The sequence below is a fragment of the Hippoglossus stenolepis genome, chromosome 2 (assembly GCF_022539355.2).
Source record: "Hippoglossus stenolepis isolate QCI-W04-F060 chromosome 2, HSTE1.2, whole genome shotgun sequence".
Classification (NCBI taxonomy): Eukaryota; Metazoa; Chordata; class Actinopteri; order Pleuronectiformes; family Pleuronectidae; genus Hippoglossus; species Hippoglossus stenolepis.
Window position 1 is genome coordinate 22,133,523 of NC_061484.1, and position 20,456 is coordinate 22,153,978.

At 43.0% G+C, this 20,456-nt stretch overlaps 1 protein-coding gene across 8 annotated transcripts in view; it reads right to left on the reverse strand.

Annotated features, from left to right (window-relative positions):
- The window catches only part of lrba (LPS responsive beige-like anchor protein), a 179,560-nt gene that overhangs the window by 90,390 nt on the left and 68,714 nt on the right, over positions 1-20,456 (reverse strand). For all 8 annotated transcript variants that reach the window (XM_035165809.2, XM_035165866.2, XM_035165857.2 and 5 more), the window contains exons 34-36: positions 16,423-16,487; positions 14,307-14,415; positions 3,989-4,155 (exon numbers count right to left, since the gene is read on the reverse strand). In XM_035165809.2, coding sequence (XP_035021700.2) covers positions 3,989-4,155; positions 14,307-14,415; positions 16,423-16,487 — 341 coding nt within the window. The remainder of the gene's footprint in view (positions 1-3,988; positions 4,156-14,306; positions 14,416-16,422; positions 16,488-20,456) is intronic.

A 20,456-nucleotide genomic window follows, 5' to 3' on the forward strand; every position in this document is an offset into this window, starting at 1 on the left:
GAGATGCCACTGTCAATAATATTGGAGCACACCACACCCACATCGTCGTGATTAAACCGAGATTTTGAGGCTTGATTTCTACAAAAACAATATCTAAAATACAGATGTTTTTAATCCAGAATTTAATTATAATTTCAGTTTATATATAAAAGCATTTTATTTTGAAAAACGTAACATTTGAAACCACATCAGAAAATGTTCCTTTGTATCTCCTTAAATGAAATATCTTCGTACAGTGTTATATTGGTACATGTAGTAGCAAAACTCTGGAGGCTGCAAGGCTGTGGCAAATTGTGACAGACATTTTGCAAAGATTTCTGAGAAGAAGTGATGAGCTGAATAATTATTTATGTAATTTCATTTGTCTTATATGTTCTCGTAAATAATTACACTCATTATCAGTGATATTCGAAGGAGAGCAGGGAACACATATACATACATATATATATTAAGTATTCCACTTCCTATGCTTTCTTAAGTTATGCATCAGATGCTAATGCAGAAGAATTGAAACAATCAATGTATTAGTTAATCAAATGAAGCTATAAACAATTCTGAAAATGATTACATTTTTTGAGTAATTATTAAGCAAAATTTCAGACATCCACTATTTCTAGGATTTGAAATGTTAGGATTTGCTTCTTTTCACTGTTTTGTATCATTGTAAAGATAAAATACATGTTGGACGTTGTCATATCGTTTTAAGCAAAAAGGGATAAACCAAATCATAAAATATTTAAAAGATCAAGTGATAATGAGAACAACAATAATAGTTGTATCACTAAAGAACGGCTGAGGTTGTCTGTAGTGTTAGACAAAAAGAAAAGGATCTGGACAATTGATATTACATACTCATTTTAACGTCTTTGTTTATGTATTACATACAATGCTGCATTTCAAATAAAATCTTTATAGAAAATTCCATCGATAAGATAAATGAGACAAAACCGTTCTCAGTATTTTGCAGAGACACAATGTTAAAATGTCCTCTGTCGTATCGTTAGTGGACGAGAGAGAAAAATCCTTTCCTGGGAGTAACTGTGAACGTTCTGCGCCGGCTTCTTTCCCTCAATGGTGCGCCGGTGAAATGACATAGCACAAGATAAAATAGTAATGCTAATATCAATAGTTTGTCCATTACAGGTCAGCTAACTGTCCAGAGGAACAGTTACAAAGCTGTTCCTTCTCGATCTCACAAGGCCGATCAATACAGGGGCATACTGTTTCAATTTTGCCGGCATTGATTTTCTCTATAACACTCCAACCCCTAAAGCATTCGTCTTTCTGAAGGAAGGAAGATTTGATTTACTGAAGAAAAATTGGAGTGCACATCACAAAGATCTTTTGCCGGGCGGGAGTTTGACGTGCCAAAAGATGGATGTCCCTTGGCTGGGAAGCCTCTAGCCTAAGGGCGTCCATTAGAGCGGTGGTGCTGCAGAAAATGAGTTGCTTATATGAGAAAGGAGGAGCAGAGGGAGAGGACTCGCTGCTCGGGGTGTGTATGTTTTGGGGGGGGGAACTAGCTGTAGGTGAGGATTGTTCCAGCAAACTGGGAATTAAAAAAAAAAAGGATGCTGATGCCGCTTTAAAAGGAAAAGAAGAAGACAAAGTAAGAGATGCCAGGGAGTGGCTAAACCTCCACGTCTTGAATAGTGCTTCCGTTTGCCTGCAACAGACCGGCTATATCAGAAGATTGTCAACAACAGCTCTGCACGCTGCCTCTACATCACACTCCAGCCCCCTCTGCAGCTGCAGTCACCTTCCCTCTACTTTCCCTGCTTCCTGCATCCAGAGTGAATTTCCATGGTACATTAGTCAGCCTATTAGAATGCAATAAAGAGAAGGTATAAGAGAGAGAGGGGGGGAGAGAGAGAGAGAGAGAGGAGAGTAGTGCTTGTCCCCAGAGACCGAGAGCTGGTGTTCTCCATCATCTGCCCTCATCTCCTCTCTCTGTCCGTCGACTTTGTCTGTAGGTGTCATATACATGAGAGATGATTCCTGACCCAAATAAACACCACAGCAGTCTGGATGCTCAGTGGACCCGAGCTCAAAGGGGGCGAGAGGTATAAAAAAAAAAGACATCTGCCAGTTGTTTCATTTGTGGCCATCCTGCTACCTGTTCATTTACTTTTTTTCGTCCTCCCACTTAAGAAGACAGCCGGCTGGCATGTTGTACACCTGAGTCTCGAGGCACCGGGACAGGGAAGTACGGACGGACAGGTAGTCGCCCCATCTATCTGGCTGTGGATCTGTCTGTGCCTTGACACTAGATGACAGATTGATACTGCCTTTGTCTGGTGGAGGGAATCCTCCCTGGACGTTCAGTGTTACAACTGAAGTAGTGAAAAGAAGGAACGGCGAAAGGGGAAGGAGTGAGGGGGAACGAAAAAAAAAAGAAATAGCGTGTATTGATGAAGACAAAGGCAAAGAGAGGGAGAACGAGAACCACAGAGTAAAAAAGAAAAGACAAAGCCAGGGAATGGAAAAGGGAAAATCACCTCACACCTCTTTTCTCCGGAGGCCAGGGCCGCTGTAAGCTGGATATTAAGACACAAATTGCATTCAGGCAGGTCACACTGTGTCAGAAGGTATTAGACGCCTGCCGTGAGGAAACAACAATTCCCATCAGCTTGCGAGAAAATAATATTTTCATTTTCAGACTCTTTATTGAAAGGAAACTTCGGGGAATATGTTTTTATGGCACGCGAGCAGGCGGGCTTGAGATTTTTACACCAGAGCAACAAAAGGTCGTAATTGTAGCCGTGTCTTGTCTTTGTGCTCCTGGATTTCATTTTCACAGCTGGGGAAAAAGGTTGTGGGTTTCATCGTGTGTCCATTCCTTCCATAGCTGTTCTTATTTACTGGCATCGGTGTTGCTGCACCACACGCTTTGTGTGTATGAGTGGAATTAGGAAAAGCACAGCTCTTGTATCGGGACGCCTGCAGGTATGCAGGTGTGTTTTCTATTTCCTGTGTTCGTCCTTTTTCTGGTGTTTGCAGCAGCAGATGTTTCTCCTATGCCCACAGACCACGGGATCTGGTGCGAAGCTGCACCACCTGACCTTCACAGTAATTGACCAAAAATATTGATGTAATGGCACAGGACTGATTGTGATTTATTAAAAGAGCGCTGCACTCCAAGGCCCAGTGCCAATGGCTCCCTGAGCCCATCGGCAACCATTAGGAAAACCATCAATAGCACAACAGCATAGAAGAACGGTAATGGGGGGACTTTTTCTGGCAAGAGCTCGTAGAACACAATCTCCATAGTAAATAGAATAGCCTCGTGTGAGTACACATGGAGACTAATAGAAAGAAAGAGATGGAGGGAGGAGAGGGAGAGATGGGATCAAGGAAAAGAAAAATATGACAAATCATACAGCACGTTCTGAAAAGAGAAGGAAAACAAAGGCAGCCAAAGCTAGACTCCTGATCCAATAGCAAACTAACCCTCGCCAGACGAGTCTCGGGAGAGTTGGTGCAGTCTAACAAGCGTGAGCCAGCGGCCGTCTCCGGCTCACTATTACACACTACCTGCACAAACAGCCATCATTAGGGAATAGCTGCGCTGGATTCTGCTGCCTATTTGGCGAAACAAACACAGAGGATAAGGTTCCCTCTGATCTTAATGGGAGCGGAGCTGTTTAAATGGCTTTCATCTCCCTCCCAAGTCAATGCATCATCCAGCAGCCCACAGCTGACATTTTCACCTTTGAAAATCTAATTTAATCAAAGTCATGAGTATTGGGGGATGAGGAAGATTATGATGAGATTAAAACCATTACACTTGTTTGAATGATTCGCAAGGCGGAGAAAATGACATACTATAAACAGGGGGGAAAAAAAACAGAACCAAAACAGGTGCATCCTCTTGGTTAAAGGCTGGTGCTTCAGTTCAGTAACACGATCTCTTATCGTTTCTTAAAATATCTTGTCCTGTCAGAGATCAAATATTAAATCTTGTTTTCAGAAGCAGCTTTTGTTTTACCTGTTGGAAGAGTTTCCCCAGGCTCCGTGTTTGTCGGTCAGGATGTTGACGATCTTCTGGATGAGCTGCGTGGCCGTCACGTGGTCACGGTACTTGGCCGCCCGGATCAGGTGGTCACACATTTTCTCCTCATCGCGCTTCTCGGCTGCGTACTGAGCACAGTTGGACTGCAAGGGGAGAGAGAGAAGACTCATTACACCTCCTGCAAGTGAAGGCATCACAGATGAGTACAAATACAAAATACTATAAAAAACGTGTCAGGAAACTGAAATATGCAACGTTTGAATTTTGAAGTATCTTGCAAGTAATATATATATATATATATATAGATGTCGTCCAAACATTTTCTATGAGAAGAAACAATAGAGACACTAGCACACATTGTTTCCACCTATAGAAACTCTACTCTGAGTAGAACCAAATGAAAAGCATAGGGTAATTTCTGTCCTCTTGTCATGTTGATTAATAACAGTGGACACGTATTTACTAATGCCCTCCGGCGCACCAAATAACACGATACCCACAATGCACAGGGAGGACATTTTTCTCTGTCGGAATTTGTTATCAGAACGGCCCTTTGAACTCTGCAGCGATGGCGAAAGTAAAACACCTTCTGAAAATAGCGGCTATAATTTGAAACAGTGTTTTGATTTCCAAACTTGATTTCAGAACCAATTTCAGCTCCAAACTCGCGCAGCAGTCATGAACTGTTTTAAAGTGAACTACTTATTGAAGGTGAACATAAGGAATGGGACAAAGAAAGAAAAATACATGGGCTGTGACATTCAGATCATGACGTTTACAATGGTGCGATTTTTTCTCCTGCATGTTGCAAAAACGTTTTTTAGAATGGAAACACATTCAGATATTAATGCTGCACTGGTTGCGTATTACTGTCCTTATCAAATTACCTTAAACTAGCCCATCGCTACAACAGTCGCACATTAAGCATTAACCCAGATGCATGGCGGAACAAATGCAACCTGTTTTCCCAAAGTTGCCAGTAAAGCGCTTTCTAATGGGTCCTCCTCTTCAATTTGAACAGCAACATTTCATATCTGACAGAAAATCGATAGGTATAAATCACATTAGAGGGGCTTCTCTGCAGCCTGCTGGGCCTTAATTATCAATCTGTGTCTCTTTGTGTGGCATTAAATTGGGCCTTGACCTTCCATCACGATGACCCGGGAGAACGGCAAAGTAAAGGGAGTATGGGAAGAGGGATTGCTGGGTAAATGTTTCAGCTTTTAAACACAAGAAGCCTTTGCTTTGATGTGCACGTGTGTGCGTGTGTGTGTGTGTGTTGCATGCCCATTAATCTTGATCAGTGAAGGTAAAGGGAAGCAGCAATGGGATGTAGAGGAAAGCCGGACCAAAGGAAGTGACTCAGAGCACAACATCTAAAGTCCAAAATGAATTCTAGTTGTGCTCGAAATTAAAGCATCTATTGATTGATTGAAAACATTGGCCAATAGCTTTTCACAGACATATTGGTATCTGGGTTTATGTTTGCCAATATGCGCCGATATGAAAACGTTTTTATTTTCCATGATAAACTATGCAGAAAAGATGTATGTTTGCACATTTAAGTTTATTTTCTTAATTCAAGTACTTTATATTTGATTGTGTTTGTGTTTTCTTTCTATTAATGGTTATCTAGAATACATTTTATGGTTAAGCTGTAAAATATCAAGCCTCAGCTACATTTCTTTGTCATTAGGGTTTGATAACGACATCTTAAGAATCATATATAGATAAACAGAAAACAATATTAATCTGTGACAACAGAAAACAACAATTTGTAATCATTAATATTAGAATTTATGAATTTTCTGAAAATAAACGCTCGTGTGGACTTCCCTCCTTAAAACAGATAGAAGTAACAGGCCTCTACAGACTCCATTTCCATCTGCCCCTGTCTGAGACATGTAAAGTCTGCAGGACTAATCAACAGTGCTGGGTTCACACTCATAACCATAAACAAACACTTCATCACCTGTGTGCTGAGGCTACCCAAACACCCAAACCCTCCATGCTGTAATGGGCTTTTCTCATATCCAAAGCCAAAGTCGACTGCAGGAGAAAAAGCCAAATTCACGGACTCTCCCCTAAAACAACAACCAAAAAAGCCGAACACATGAGCAGAGCCATTAAAACCTAAGTCTGCGTTCGCTTGTAAGTGGAAAAGACAAGTCACTGTTAATTCTGGGGGTCATTCCGTTGATGTGAAGTCAGAGAAAATGCACCGGTATTATGAAGAGACTTATTATGTTATGTTATTATGGAGGTTAAAGCGAATAACTTAATCTCCCCGCTTGGCACCGTCCTGCTTTTTCACTTGCATCCACGTCCACTGATGGGATAAAGGACAAAGTAGAAAAAAAAAAAAAGGGGTCATTTCTGCTATTTTCAAACAAACTGTTCTTTCATTCCTTTTTTCGAAGAATGTCGAGGAAACATAAGAAGTCAATTAAAACTATATGTTCCCCTTCTGCAATTTGGAACACGCCTCCTTTGGAGTGACCGAAGCAGTCAGCGTGGGTATTTTGACAAGAAAACAAGCATAAAAAGACAAGATCAGATATAAGCATTTCCATTTAGCAAGTTAAAAGAAAGCAGCTGGGGAGACTGCAGACTATGCTCCGTTAGCTTCCTGCCTAGACAGCCACCAGGGCACAACTTGCTGGCAAGTGAGACCTTTATGACTTGCGACACTGTAATCATGGGCAGCACCTTCCATTACAAGGCCTGGCTGACAGGGTCGGCCGGCGTGGGTGCCTGGCCTGCCGGCGGAGACAGCTCGGTGAAGACGAAATGATAATGGCTGGCATTAATCGAGTCAATTACACTGAGCCGTGTCTCCCACAATTCATCCACAGTTCAAATAAATAAATATGGATGGGCGCTGGAGTTTGGAGGGGAAAGGGGGCTGCTCGAGAGGAGCGAAAAAAGGGGGAGTGGTAACCTTGGTTGTGGGGCAGCATTTCTAAAAATCACATAATGGCACAAAATGGCAACGCACATCGACAGAGACGCAGCCTGAAAATAAATGCATTTTAATCCACTGAACGTTATTTTGAAAATTGCACACACACAATCTTCCTGCTGTTAAAAAATTGTGGTTATCTCTGCAGGTCGCGGATGTTTGTGTGATGCTGATTCCACAAATAATGAGCAGGGGGAACGAGGAGGGGAGTTGTACAGTGGGGGTGTTGTACCAGTGTCAGCCTTATCTAAAAGCTGTAGTTGTTGTCAGATGATGCCTTGGCTCCCCCTCCTCCTCTCCCTCAGTGGGTTGAGAGGGTTAACCAGTATAATAGGCTGGAGAATGGAGGCTCATTACACGATATCAGCCCTATGTTTATCAATTAGAGTGACAGAGAAAGGTCTAGTGGTGTTGCCTCTGCACAGCGAGCCTTCAACAAGCCGCCTGACAAAACCAGGGTCTCACAGTTCTGTCGGAGAACAAGAGGGAAAAACAAAACCCGGCAGAGACGTTATTAAAGTGCTTCATTTGCAATCTCTTGACACTGGTGGCACATCAGGGCTGCACGCTCTCCCAAGGCTGGGCCATCGCTCTGCGAGAATCTCCAATTTCTCACATCCGTCGACAAGCGCTCCCAGAGGCTTTCATTTACGAACGGGCAGAAAAACTGTCCAGCGGAAGGCGAGACATCAGGCTCGTCCTTGTCTGGTATCAGAGAATGCAAATACACTGCAAATAAATTCCTCCTGGAACACACTGGAGGTCTTGGGAGACAAGAGGATGAAATGAGAAAGGAAGATGGGGGGTTACCAAACAAAAGTAGATGCCGAAACCAGTCCGCCAATTGGTTTCAAAGAGATTCTCTTGCACTTGATCTCTTGCCCTCGAGTTTTCAAATTGCAACATAAAATGTCACCAGGGGAATTCAGACAATGGGCCGGGGAAGAAACGAGAGAAAGGAAGAGGAGGGAGAGAAAAATGAGGGCTTAAAAGTACAATGGCGAACAAAAGTCACCAAATGACAATGCCTGACAGCCACTTCAATTCTGAAATGATGCTCCTGTCATGCCGTGCTCCCAAGTATTGATTTTTTTTTTTTTTTCCTTCTCTTCGAGCGCCAGAGTAAAAAAAAAAAAAATCAAATCCAGTGGAAACAGATCCCTGCTGCTGGCACCAGCCCAGGGCGAGCGGCCATCAAGGTTAACGCAGGTGCAACACTTATCAAAGTATCTCTTCTCCTCCTCCTCCCCTCGGTGGCTGATCTTTAATGGACTGGTCACCGTGCTCGCCTGGCAGCCTCTTTCATCTCCACTACCCAGAAACCTCTGGTCCCTGCAGAAGTGCAGCCTCCTCTCACAACATCAGTCTGCGGTGCTGCCACCTTTGCACGATGACTCCAGCTCGGCCTCAAGGTCATGTCACGTGAAAAATCATACATGTCGGCCGGAGGTGAAAAATAGTCAAATGAAAGGAGGACGCCACCAGATGAAAAATACATGTACCCTGGATTTGCTGTTGGCCTGAAATTCTATATAGGTGGTGGAGGGATGGCACCAAATTCTGAATGTGAAGCAGCGAGCAGGCTTGATTTTCAAAATAAAATGTGCAAAAAGCCACATTCCTGTGTGGAAATAGTTGTCACATGGAAATTTTATTAAGAATTGTGAGCTCACCCTCACCTGCTCAAACGGAAATAAAGAGAATATTTGGCTGGTGACTAAAGAGACGGTGTCAGACTGAAACAAAGAGGTAAAGTCATATTGGGGGTTAGCTGCTCACACATAATGATGGGAGCTGCAGAGGAGGTACCTGGGGACTTCATTACGCCGACAAGACAGCGGGACTGAGCCTACTCTTCACCAACCCTCCTCCTGTACCCCACTTCTCCCTTTTTCTTCCTCCTCATGTCTTGAATGAAACAATCCATTTTGTACAATCCAAAAATAAGTATCTATCAAGAATGGACAGAAAGAAAGAGTGAAACACGTTTTTTCATCCCAGGACTTTGTGAAATCTCTCGGTCAAGTTTGCCTTTTTGAAAAACGCAGCCCCATCCTGATGGTTGTGCCACAGATGTAAACACCTTCCCCATCTTTTCCTCTCATTCTCTGTACAACAGATTTGACCATAAGGAGATGCCTGGGCATTCTGCTCTGCTGACAAACTACATTACAGTTACGACAACTACATGACAGCGAGTTACAGTTGGTGGCAGCCATCACTCAGTGTCAGGAAGGTTTAAATATCCAGGGGAGCTGTGATACTCTGGTTCTCCCATATGTGTGTTTGAGTGACCTTGTCAAGTTGCTTCTGGTTCAAGTAAAATGAATAAAGAGGTTTTGGTGTAATAAGTAGGGCCCGACAAAAAAGAAAACACAGACACAAATATATTGAACCTAAATGAAGAAAATATACATAAATACACACCTATCCTGCATTGTTTATTCGTTAAAATAGAAGTTTTCATATCAGACAAAACATTGACGCTGCTACTCTCTGTGAAAGGCCAAGAGGCAGCCCACAATGACGCCACCTGTTGGTTGATGAGGACACTGCATGCTCACCTACACCTGCAACACCATTGGACAGTACTAGCTGTCAATCACCTAGTATCTATGCCCCAATGCATATCATGCTGCATCTTTTATTTGACTCTAAACGGGACCATAATTAACTAAATGAACATCAGGCTGCATTGAAAAAGACTTGAAACTAGTAATCAAGACCATAAAATACTTCGCGAAATATTTACTGACGTTATAAACCAAGTGAGAATTAGGATCATTTTCTCATAAACCTGTGGAGTCGCCCTCTGCGGGTTCATTTGACAAAATACAGGGTTTTTTTCACTTCCACATTGGCTTCAGTTTCCTTTCCCGAAGTCTACAACCATTTTTAATTACAGTTTATGTGAAAGCCTCCTATCAGCCAACCCGTAAATCAGCTGGGCTCCAGTAATACGCGAACTTATCCGCCAGCTAGTTAAACGTGTATCGCAGAACTTAGCTGCGATAGCACCTCCAGACTCTTCCTGTGATGCTCAGCTCTGTACGACTGGTCTGTGATGCAGCTTCCAGAGACCAGTGTGATGATAATGGAACACAATGAGCATCGGCTCAATGTTAATGTCATTAACGTGGGGGGAGAAGGGCCGGATCGTTTTACAAGCAGAGCAGAGGGAAGACAATGACGCCGAGCACTAATTAGCCGCTGTCGTCTGGCTTTCACAGAATCTCTCAGACAGTCAATTCAATTACTCCATATAACAGCACGGGGATGAATCAAGGGGGTGTATAAAAACGGAAAAAAAGAAAGAATAGAAATGACTTGGGTCTTGCTCACTCTTCCCTATCTGGACCTTCTTATCTGCCCTTGTGGCCCTGAGCCCACCACATTTCATCCCTAATGAACACCCCCATAAAAAGAGGGAGTTCGATTTCTCTCCCCTCCTTTCTATCTCTCGGGCTCCCTCTTCTTCCGGCTCCTCTGGAAGATATCAGAGTCCATCATTTGCTGTGCTGGGCAGCAGCATCCGATCTGCAGATCTCCTTCACATTAAGGATCCCATTAGATAGAGAACCCTAAAAGGTAATTGGATTTCCCCCTAGTTATCTTCATCTCTGTTTCACCCTACGCCCACTGTAATAACTTACTCTCCGGGCCAAAGATAACTCAATTCTGTCCCACGGAGAGCCGGCGAGAGTGTGAGCGAGAAAGGGAGACAGACAGTGAGAGAGAGAAAGCATATGTTACGTCTCTGAGGCAAACTGGTATCTAAATCAAAAGACTCCCCTATCAATGCCTTCTCAAGGATATGAACTCTGACAAAGTGCAAACATAAATTTGTTCTTAAGCCTTAAATTATGCTCATTATTGAGCCTTCTTGGAGATTTGCTGTTTTACCAAAAGAAAACTTCTTATGTGCAGGAAAGTACCGATTGGTTCTGGGTGACAAACGCAACACAACGACAGCCAAAATGAGTCATTTTCTAGGACTCACAAAACAATAACCCACCTATGGTGTCACCACAACACAATACAGAGGAACAAGGCTTTAAAAAACTGGGACATAGCTGAGAATTATTTCAAAACCCTCCAACCCCCCTACCCTCAGGGGGGATGTTTCATTGGCCTGTTATTTTTATTGTGGCAGTGCAAAATGAAACCGTTGGCTCCAGCAGGCTCAGGCTGAGCTTGTATGGAGGCAAAAATCAATACAGCAATATCAGAGCAGGACTTATCAGGGGTTCACTTCTTCCCAGAGGTCACTGAGGAATAACTGCATTTAAGAGGGGAATTCAATTGTGAAACATAGTTTGGGACGTGCTCTGCTGGGTATCTGATTAAGGACGGCCGCAAGACTGCGAACAAAGAGCAGGTTTCAAATGAAAACACACAGAAAATAAAAAACATAGTTCACGGAGATAGTGCTGCTTCATTTGGAAACATGAACTCTGGCCCTATTCCACTACACATGGTGCTGTGCCCACAACGACTAAGTTTACATGGACAGCAATATTGACCTTATTCGGACATCATTTCAATCATGACGTTTACATGGGTTGCTAATAGAATATTCCATGTCAACATTTCGTCCCACTGACTGTTTACACTCGAACCCAAGGCAGGGGTCATCAAGTAGTTGGGAACTGCAGTATATTGATTCAAATAGGACGTTATAATACGATTAAGACGTATACATGTCTACATAATATGACTAAGAACAGAATACTCCACGTATCAATTCCATTGTGTTTATTCCGAGTATGATCATGTGCAGGTTTAGGTGATCAGATCAGTGTCCATATAAACATAACCAGTGTCTTGATGATAAAGATATTTTATATAAACATTAATATATATCATTAATATGAATGTAGAAAGCACAGTGGACAAGCATAAAAATTTGTAAATAATTCAATAGCAGATTAATGTCCCTGTTGTTTGAACTCTCTTACCCAGCATGCATCAGAGGCTATTCATTTCATTTTAACTGTGCACTTATCGAAGCTTTATGTAAAAATAGATATAAATTCAGCTAAGTAGCTTATTTCTAGGTCCAACAATCTTATCAGGACATTACGCACATATTTGCACAGAAGATTTGGCCAGAAGGAGGGACGGGAAGAAAATAAAGAGCTTAGACAAAAACTACAACAAGAAAGAAGCTGTTAGATTTGCAGAATTTGGGAGAATCTCTTGGGTGCAGGCTGACTCAAACTACTGTATTCCAGGATAGGAAATACAGGCGGATGCCAGGGAGTTTGAAAAATGCAGAAGGGATAGGGACATGGTTAGAGAGTGCATGTGGCCCGTGGCCACGGCAAGAGGCCGAGGCAGAGCGGGACCATTTGAGGCTGTCGTGTGCAGACTGGCTGCCAAGCCCGTCCGTCTGTCTGTCTCAGGACACACACACTAAGCTGTTTTTCCTTATGTTGCTCTTGTGTCAGACGAAAACAGCTGCCTGCCCGGACTTTTTTGCACATTAACTTTTACAACAGCATTAATACTGTTACTCTTTTTCATTAAGTGGACATGGAGCAGGGTACAAAAAAAACCCAGAGTGGAACTAAATCATACTCCGGCTCTGTGCCGATAATGATAAGGTCAGCTCATGTAGGATGATGCAGTGCAGATGATTGACACTTGGAGCAGAGTGAGTAATAAGGAGAGCAGGATGCCAATCACACAGAGAGGCGGCCTGTCCCGGGAAGAGAGCGAAACATATCGCAGACAAAACTTTGATGTGCACGAGTTGTGCCCCCACCCCTTTTTGATTGACTTTCAACACTCTTGAGGGAATTTGCTTTAGCCGAATGTAAGAGAGACCCTTCCTTGAACCTTTAGAAAAGCATCACATTTTACTGCAAAGTGGGGGCCGGCGGGGGTTAGGAGTTGGTGGGGTTACACACAGTCAGCCCTTCAGGCCAGCACCTCTCAGGTCTGTCTGCAGCTTTTAGTGCTGGCAGGTTCCTGAGAAATGAGGGAGGGAAGGCTGGGAGAGAGGGGAGGATGCCATATTCCTGTCACTTGCAAAATACACCCCCTGCGGGAGTATAATGGACAGGATCTCAGCAGGACAGGAAATTATTTTGGTGAGATCTAGAAAGCAGAGGAGGGGAGCGCAGCAGAGTCCGACTGGGGGGAAAGGGGCAGCGAACGGTGCCCATGGGTCAGGATAGAGTTGGCCCGGCAGCTACACGTGAATGGCGACGTTTGTGCTGAGAGCTGGTGGGAAGAGGGAGGGGGTGGAAGTTATGTTTCAGGGGCAGGGCCTGCAGTTACACAGAGAAGCACAGGGATAAATTAACACTACACAATGTTTGGTTAGCGATATATGTGCCAAGCGTGAGACCGCTCCGGTGTGTGCGTGAGAGAGAGTGTGTGCTCGCGATTAGCACGGGGTTATGTTTGAAAAGTAAACATTTATCCTGCAGGTTTGCTGTGACAGATCCTGAAACCTGACGGACAAGTCATTGGATCAGCTCCTCTGTGCTCTCACTGACTCCTTGTTTTCATTAAGTGCATTCACTGACAGAGGATCTCGGTATCAAACTGTTAAACACTTCTATCAAGGGAGTCTTACAGCAATGAGCCCGGAGCTACACATGGACTTCACTGTCTGCACATGGCTAGTCGAAAGATTTTAGAGAGAGATATGTGACCTGATATTATGCTGCACTGCAATCACTCATTACTCTGGTCTAATAACATCCCCTTATTCTGAGGCTACACTTAAAGATGAAATATGTCAAAGGTCTTTAATATCTCTACAACCATCTGTATGAGAAAGTGTGTAAGAAACCATGGCTGAACACTCTTCTACAGAGAAATGATCCTGATCTTCTGTCAAGGTGACGATGGCTGTGTACAACTTACTCACTACAGAAAATCATTGCCTAGTCAGCAGATCACACTTTGAGACAAAACCACCAAAAATGAGTCATATTGAAACAACTGCACCAGAAGCTTAGTCACCTTTGCAGACGTTTGGGAAGCTACAGATTTGAGCTTGAAGTTACAGATTGTTATTCAAAGTTTGCCAGAGCAGATAAAATCAATATAATTCCTTCAGCTTGACACAATTTACTTTGCTTATATTATTATATTGGGGGGTGATGAGTGAAAATATTCTGATATGATACACCAGCAGATTCAAATGTACACACTCAACAATTTGCAGCTCTAATAAACATTAACACTGGTACTGGGACATATCGGCCGACGTTTACCGGCCAACCGACACAATGGTCAGGCTCTGGCTTAGATACTTAGGAATCATGTCAGTGGTTATCTTTGTGCGTGCGTGTCCACAGCTGTACAGCAGCTCACCTCAAACTCTGCATGTTTGTGGATGTCTTCCGCTCTCTGTCGGCTGAGGATGAATTCAGCTTCATTAGCCACACGCACCAGGTGGTCCTTCATGGTGTGACTCAGCAGTCTGAGGAGAGAGAGGAGATGGACGTCGGCCCAGTGGAGAACGCTTAACATCTATTTACATGTATTGTTTACATTCCGAAGCACGGTGCATGGATGAAAATTGATTCAGAATGGAAATATAAGAAAGATGGTAAAAAAAAAAAATCCTAAAAACTTGACTTTCAGAACATGCAAAACATCTGTTTAAAGCTTGGGACGACCCAGAGACAGAACAACCATGTAATATCCAGAAAATGCCGAAAAAGAACCGTGCAAAATGAGCAGAAAATCTAATTCAGAGACAAAACCAGACCAGATATGTTCTTTAACTGGGGTGCAGGTGCTAATCGATTTCTTAATGATATGCATCTGACAGGAGGGAGATCTGAGCGCATGTTGCTACACGTGTAGTCGACCTCCTACCTCTTCTTATCAGTGTTGATGAAACACGCATGTTATGTGTGTGCGTGCATGTGTGTGTACAGGTCGGAAAAAAAAACTCTCTGCAGCCCTAAAGGTCAGAACTGTGCAAAGTGGAACAATAACAGACCAGGGGCCAGAGAGGAGGGCTGCGGGGCCCAGGCTGGGACTGATTGAGGGGTGGGGGTGTAGGGGTCAGGAGATGACTGTAACCTAAGCCTGCTGTTTCAGCACAGGGTAGCAGGGGAGCGGAGGTGCTGGGGCCTCTGCAGCCTCCATGGCCCTCACCAGGCCAGGCTATCAATAACCCAGCCGGTGCCCTTCTTTACGGTGCTGTGCTCCCAAAACTGTGGGCTACATATGGACATAACAGACTTTTAAAAGTGCAGATTTTTACCAGACTGAGGATTGGCTGTAAAAAGGCTTTACTATGAAGCTGATGTCACTTTGGATTCTGTGAGAAATAAAAATGAGGTTACAGACATCATCTCAAGGGGGAAGCAACTATGGTTATTGTAATTACTGATAAATCATTTGGTCTTCAAAGTAATTCTCTCAATGTCAAGATGAGGTCTTCAAAGGGCTTTTGTCCAACGAAGAATCAAAATCAATTTGAACGTTTTACAAAAAGAAGCAGGTCATATTTAAAAGTTAGAATCTAGAACTAATAAATATATGGTATATTTATGTAAACAATAAATAGCTTTCATAATAGCTACAGTTGAAGAATCTTCTGTCATTAAACCAATAATATGACAAATTCAACTCTAATTTCTGGATTGACAATTGACGAATAAAATAATGTCTTGTGATTACAGTAAAACAATTGAGAGCTATTTCTAAATTTCAGTCCAGTTAAATTTAACGCTGCTCTCTCATTGTTTTTTGGAGGGGGTTTATGGAACATGGATAAAGTGTCTTGATTTGTCTTTTGTTGTGGGTTTTAACACAGACTTTGTGGTCACATAAGAGCAACCTCATTAAGGGGAACTACAAATCCTTAATTCCACAAACAACATCGTTGGCCTCATTAGCATTAGAGTGGATTAGGCTCCACTGACTCAAAAAGCTGAGGATCAATACTGTGACCCTCTAAATCAGAAACTGGTGGGAATGAGATCTGTATTAGGATGGGAAGGATCAAATGTCTGCATAACTGAAAAACATTTTCAAGAGACAAATAGAAGACAGAAGTGATGATTACAGGCTCAACCAGAAAGACACCAACTGACAAGAACGATTTCCAGCGTGTCACAGAGAAACTGGCGATCAGAGCCCCTGTCACCTTCTACCTCGCCCATCTCCTTCTCCCAAATCCCTCTGGGATGAGCAGGTATTGAATGGAGCCTTGAACTCACTAGTCCCCAATCCTCACGCTGCCAAGCCCCTCTGCACCGCCAGTCATTGATCGCTGTCCACAATCCTGAATACCCACCCCATCACAAGGGCCTCAGGGACCTTGGAGGGCCCTGAGGCCCTCGTGAGGGGCTGTGAGGTGATCCAGGGATTGGGAGATTGGAAAGCGGACGATGGGTCGAGGTTGGAAAGATAATGAAGAGGTGCGGGTGCAGGGGGAGAGGAAAGCACTCAGCGGGTCAGAGATACATACCTGCCTTCGTTGACCAACTCGATGAAGGCGAGACCTGCGTTCTTCTGGATGGAGTTCTGCCATTCCTACAAGCAAACACACACAATGTCAATGACGGTACAAGAATAAACAAATTATAAATTGGGACATTAATCTGCTACATTAGGAATCAGACCGAAATGACGGCCTTATCTGTGAATCCACTTCTCAACGGCTTTAAAATGTAGCTATTCTCAAGAAAACCACTAGAACAAATGTGAAGGGACTTGCTGGGGTGATGGTATAAAAAATACAAAAGAGGGCAATCATTTTCTAATATCTTGTCTACTATTCGAAAACTGAAAAACATCCATTACAATATCCTAAACCGTGAAGTGTTTACCTCCTCCAAGGCCCAACAGTCCCCTTAAACCCAATCAAGCAGCAGCAAATTCCAACACCTATAAATATCAGTTCCTTAAATGTGCTTGATTTTTTAAATTAAGATCCCTTATTATTCCCTGGAAAAACTGTGACAATGTAAAAAAAGACCCTATTCCACAATGTTAAATTCCTGGATCTGACCCTTGAGCCGGATCTGCACCAGTATTTTATAACATTCTTCCCTGGATCAAACTTCGTCCTTTCCTGGAAATCCAGTTGTTTTTAAATTACTTTGCTTACAAACAAACCGACCAACCAACCAACCAATGGACGGGTGAAAACAAAACCTCTCTGGCGAAGGTAATCAACATTTTTCAGCTCTAATAAAATCTAAACTGTTGATAAATAGACCCTATAGAAAGCTTTTCTTGGAAACACCCTGGTAACTCTGGGGTTTACTCCCTCAGGCTTTCCAGCCTCTACACACCACTAATATAAAATAAAACATCATCTGTAAACCGTATCCCGACAGCAAAGGCAACATAATCAGCTGGCAAACCAGCCGAAAGGGGTGAAAGAGCCGTGACCAGTGTGCATTTATCACGAGTGAATTCACAAATTTCCTCCTCTCTGTGACCAGCGTTATGGTTCAAGGTGTCAGTCTAAACAATCCGACCGCAGCCGCGCGCGACTTTCAATCCTCAACTTCGAAAAAGCGACAACGAGACGGGAAACTCAGCGGTCATCGTCTCCCATGTTCTGTTCAATTTTTCAACACCTTCAACACAACCGTCAAAAGAATAATAAAGCAACAAGGTCATGGGGCCTGTCTGAACCTCACGGCGCTTTTTCCCCTTCTTCCTCTCTGGGGAGACGAAGAAATTATGCACACAAAAAAAAAAAAAGAAAGCACAAAAAACAGAGCCTTAGAGGTCGAAACTAGCAAACTACTTTTTTGAAAAACCATTAATCACAGACTAAACTCAGTGCACATTCCACATTATACAGCTTTCACTATCATGTGTGGATACACTCTATGTAAGATAGTAATTCAGGAGTGATAGATATGATCAATATACACATCGGACTCAAGCTTTTAGAAATTCTCACATCAACTAAGGGCCCAAAACAACTAAATAAGTTTATTTAAATGACTCCAGAAACAACTATGATGTGAAAGGCATGCAGTGTGTGTGTGTGTGTGTGTGTGTGTGTGTGTGTGTGTGTGTGTGTGTGTGTGTGTGTGTGTGCGCGTGTGTAAGCATAAACTTTTTTGAACTCTGCTGTCATCATCTCTTGAGCTGATAGAGGAAACTGTGTGTTTATGTAAAGCTGGCCTTTCCCTAAACCTAGAAGCCCGTGGGGACGAGGATATCAGCGCTGCGCGGAGGAAGGAAAGATCAATTTACAAGAACTTCTAATACACATCTAAACACATTTGTACGTATGCGATGACTTTTTAAAAAACTGCGGCGTTTGTATGTAGAACCATCAAAACCAATCACACCACCGGGCTGAGAGAAAGCGTTCTTACGAAGTGCCTGCGCCCCGTCACTCTGTAACCACGTCATACAGACAACAGCCCAACACTTAACCTCGATTCATAACCGCTTTTTATCCTGCAGAGCTGAATTGGCATTGACCGTGTTTACAATATATTCCAAATAAAGAGGGCACGGAGGGAATAAAAGTCTTGAGAGTGGAAGCAGTCGTTTTGGAGCGCAGGGTTTTGCGGTTCAGGCCCGGCTTTTGGAGGAAGTGTGAGAGTAGCTTTGGGACTTTCTAGTTGAAGCACAGACTGAAGGACATTAACCATGAGCATTCGCCTGTGGCTGTGGGGACAGTCCAGACCGGGACAGACTGTGCGAGCCAGATTTTCAAATAAACGCCACAGGAAGAGAAGCCGTAAATAGAGTCGTACTCTCCGGAGAAACAGAAAAACAGTAACATTAAATTTCCTTTATGTGACTTCTTCCTAAATCCTCGAGGACTTCGGAGGCAGGAGTCTTAAAACTATAAAACTAAATGCTTCTTCAGCAGAAATAAAAAGATTATCGCTCCGAGAGGCTTTGGTTCTAAATTAGGTTTGACGAACGGCGTGGAGGCCATTGGCATTTTCCTGGACACTGACAAAGGTGATAGCAAGACTAATGGTGTCATTACGGGCTAAGAAATGGCTCCTCTCGTTGAATTAAAAAAAGCAATGACCCTGATCTGAGGGACATCTCCCGGTGACAAAAAGGAAACAGGGACAGGTCAGTGATAGAATATTGGATTTCGGCCGCCCTGGTCAGCGGTGTCACAGCTTTTATGGCCGCGATAGGGGCCATGACCACAGGGCTCCTGATGAGAGGATACAAGCAGCCATTTGTGACCCCTCACCTTTAACCTGACCTCCCAACACGTGATAGGACGAGACAAAGGGGCTGTCGTTTGATCCTGATCGGAAAATTCTCACTGCACAGAGATTTGGACACAATCAAATATATCTACTCACGGTTGCGTTTTGTTGCTTTTTCTTTTGATGGGAGGGAGCGTGCGACTGGAAATAAGAATCTCTTCTTGAAAAAGCCCGTCTCAATGTGAAGTCAATAACAGAGCTCTGCATGGTCTGTGTTCCACGATGGTGGCATTGAGTCTAAACACACATGCCATGCACTTCCGTCATTACAGCTGATTATCCATAATCAACATCTAAATATACCAGTACCTCTGGTGAGAAAACACAGACCTCCCGAGCAAAATTTGCCCTTCAAACATTAGGGCTTGCCACAACACAAGGAAAACATTTCCCAACACCGGAGAGAGAAATGCCTCGGCTCGCCCAAAATAATAAATAAGTCAGCTGTGCTGTTCGGTGGCATCACTCCTAATCACAAGTATTTGTTGATTTGACAGGCTATGGGAATACAACTTCAGACGGGACGACAAAAACATAAATCCTCACGTCAAATGTGGCAGTGCAGCACAAGCAAAATGAAGGAGGCTGAGAGCTACTGATTTCTTTTCTTTTCAAACCCAGAAAACACAATCAAGAAAGCAATAAGACTAAAATGGGTATAAAATGGAAACTAAATGCACGTTTTAAGCATAATCAATAAATAATACATCCATCAGATACATCTCTATTATTCCAATTTTTTTAACCAGATATTCTGGCATTTCATATTTATTGATAGGATAGTACAAGTGTGAACTGAGTAGAGAAAATGGGGGAAGTGACGCAGCAAAGGGTCGGAGCCAAACCTGCGGCCGCTGCAGAATGACTCAAGCCTCCTTATGCAATTCAGATAACAACCCGATTCAGACAATAGATTAAATAAGACTCTTTTTTTCACAGCAGCATTTTCTGATTACCTTAAGGTAAAATGAGGTCATATTCAGAAAAAGCAATAATCAAATTAAGAGATGTGGAGTATTCTGAGCTTAGTTACATTATGTAGACATAAACACGTCTTAATCGCGTTATAACGTCCTCATAGAGGAGTTTCACAACCTTGTGTGACGAATGCCCAGGGTTAGAGTGTAAATGAGTAGTAGGATGATGTGAGTAGTAATCAGACTATGCTCTGTAACAGGTACACGGGAATATGAATGGAATATTCTATTAGCAACTCATCTAAACATCATAATCGAAACAATGTTTTATAATAAGGTAAATGGTCAGAATTTTGCTCTCCATATAAACGTAG